The following is a 2,665-nucleotide window of genomic DNA, read 5'->3' as shown; positions in this document are numbered from 1 at the left end:
TTCATTTTGGAAAAAACGGCATTTTTTTAATTATTGTACAAATAACTGCAGCATCGCAAAGATCTGTAACAGAATAAATAAATGGCATCTTACAGTTACAGAAGACAAATACTTTATTTTTGTTTAAACTAACTATACAATTATTTCTGTTCCCTAGGCAACCTTTTGTTGAAACTACAACTTAATTTCACATTAACAAAACCACAGACTGAAAGACCAACTGATTATGAAGAGCTAATTACAGAAATAAATAAAATAATTTATAGAGTTATTTTCCCTCATACACACACACGCACACTTAGAAGGCTGCTCAGTCTGCTAGGAGCCCGAAGGGTCGAAAGAATTGCTTTCCACTGCTTTAGGGACATAGGCCCATACTATTACTGAGCTGCTTCTTCAAGACCTTGCAAAGGGTGCTACCACCTCCTTGCCATCGCCCAGATATTAATGTGCTGCATGCAACTCACCTTCAGAGAGAGGCTGGAAGTGTAATATAGCTAGGCAGTCTTTCTACCCGACTTGGAATGGCATCTGAAGGTTAGAGGCTTTTTTGTTCTCTAGGCTTTAGAGGGATGCTGGTGGACCTCCGTAGCTTTCCCTTTCTCATCAGTTTCCCTTTTATTGAACTTGCTGTAGTGATTATTTTTTTACTTTAAAAAACCCCCAAAAGTTCAAATCTTTCACTTCTGCTCTTTCTGCAACTCCGTCCATTGCCAGCAATGGACTCTTCAGGAACAGGAACAGCGAAAGACAACCCTATAAGCATCTGTAACTAGGGTCCTATGTGCTGGAAATACTGGTACGTCAAATGAGATTGGGAAAACAGAGCCCTTCTGCAATGCTGCTCCTGCTCCTGCCCTTGCCCTCACCCTCTCAAGTCACTGAGATATCCTCAGCTAAATTTCAGGAGGAAAAAGTAACAAGTCTTAACTCTGTATTTTAGAAGAGCCAGTAAGTGCAGAAATCCTCATCCACTCTCCATGAAATGTGTGCAAACTAATTCTTGTTGCTGCACTAACAAGCTAAGGGCTACAGTCCTTGGTTTCCATCCAGTTTTCAAGGTGCATAAAGTCCAACACACGGGCAACAGCCAGGTCAAAATGATTGACGGATCCTAGCAGTGTGCAACTGAGACTCTTAATAACCCCTGGCTGAACTGGGGCTTCAGTTAGCTGCTGTACCCCTTTACAAATGAGGTACATCGTCTTATGAGCAGTAAAAGTGCACTGTAGCCATTTCAACTTGAGAATGTTTTAAACGTGTGAACTGACTACTTTCTTTGGAAGGTGGTACAGGGCTGCAACTGTAATTTCATGATGCAAACAGGTTCATTTAGAAAGCAGACATGATTACTGCTTCTTAGTGACAACTCACTAAGTCTTCAACATCCTTTGAATCTTCAGAATCAGGACTGTCCAAACATGAGCCAATAATGTGTGATCCCTCTCCATGGTGTTGCAATATAGGATCTGCAATGAGCCATAACATGTTAAGGACAAACTTATTGTATTGCTAAAAAAACAACTTACCTCAAAAGCACATAGGTAGTACTTTGAAACAATTTAAATAAAACTATTAAAATGTAGCTTCTCTACTCTAGTTTTTCCAAAACAATTTCCTCTAAAAAGCAGGTATACAGAATTGCACGCTGAACAAAAACCAATCTCTAACTCAAACCTCACACTGAGTGGTTTCCACAAGGGCTGGAACTGCTACCACCCATCACCATTCTTCCAGCTACAGTATAAGCAGTCTAAAACTAATTAGCTGGCATTTAACATTGGTGCAGTGGAGGAAAACTGATGAATGCATGACTTCCTTGTTTTTAAAAAAGCTTCCAACTTCTTTCATCTAAAGAGGCTTATTTCTAAAGTTTCAAACCAGCAATGATTTGGAAGGTAAGTTATATGAAGATTCCATAGATAAAGGCTATAATGCACAGAATGATTAGAGGAGCTCAATTACCATATTGAACTAAAGCAGCTGTTCTCAAACAGTGGCTTGGGACCCTGTTTTAATGGGGTTGCCAGGGCTGGCTTAGACTTCCTGGGGCCCAGGACCGAAGCCCAACCTGCACCACCCAGGGACGAAATCAAAGCCCAAGGGATTCACCCCTTGACGGCAAGTCAAAGGCTTTGGCTTCAGCCCTGGGAGGTGAGGCTCAGGTTACAGGCCCCCTGCCTGGGGCTGAAGCCCTTGGGATTCAGCCCCTCTGCCTGGAGTGGCAGGCTCAGGCTTCCGTCCCACCTCCTGGGGTCATGTAGTAATGTTTGTTGTCAGAAGGGCGTTGCGGTGCAATGATGTTTAAGAACCCCTGAACCAAAGAATCTTGTTTCAGGCCAATTGCACTAAGCAACTGTCTCATATTACCTGTTAACGTTGTCAGAGGTAAGACTGATTCATTGTCTATATCATCTGATGTCTGGATAAAACCATGGGGTGAAGGAACAATAAGGACAGTTTCATCGTCTATTGCAGACTGATCAACTTGTTCTTCTATGGCTGGAGAACCTAGGTCCTGCATGATGAGAGATTGAAGGATAAGATCCGAGAGGTTTATCCATAATGGGATACAGAAACATTTGCTTCTAGAAACTGAGTTATGTGCTGGCTGTGGCTGAGATCTTTTTCACAGCGAGCAGTAGTTAGAAGGAGCGAAAAATGA

The 2,665-nt window shown here is 42.1% G+C and overlaps 1 protein-coding gene across 4 annotated transcripts in view; it reads right to left on the bottom strand.

Annotated features, from left to right (window-relative positions):
• Positions 1 to 95: 95 nt before the first annotated feature.
• Positions 96 to 2,665, bottom strand: part of DMTF1 (cyclin D binding myb like transcription factor 1) — a 56,083-nt gene continuing 53,513 nt past the window's right edge. For all 4 annotated transcript variants that reach the window (XM_037889267.2, XM_043552586.1, XM_043552592.1 and 1 more), the window contains 2 exons: positions 2,371 to 2,518; positions 96 to 1,469 (listed from right to left, as the gene is read on the bottom strand). In XM_037889267.2, coding sequence (XP_037745195.1) covers positions 1,360 to 1,469; positions 2,371 to 2,518 — 258 coding nt within the window. In that variant the 3' untranslated portion in view covers positions 96 to 1,359. The remainder of the gene's footprint in view (positions 1,470 to 2,370; positions 2,519 to 2,665) is intronic.

This window comes from Chelonia mydas, chromosome 1, assembly GCF_015237465.2.
Source record: "Chelonia mydas isolate rCheMyd1 chromosome 1, rCheMyd1.pri.v2, whole genome shotgun sequence".
NCBI lineage: Eukaryota > Metazoa > Chordata > Testudines > Cheloniidae > Chelonia > Chelonia mydas.
Note: the sequence above shows the minus strand (reverse complement) of the source record. Positions and strands in the feature narration are given on the sequence as shown.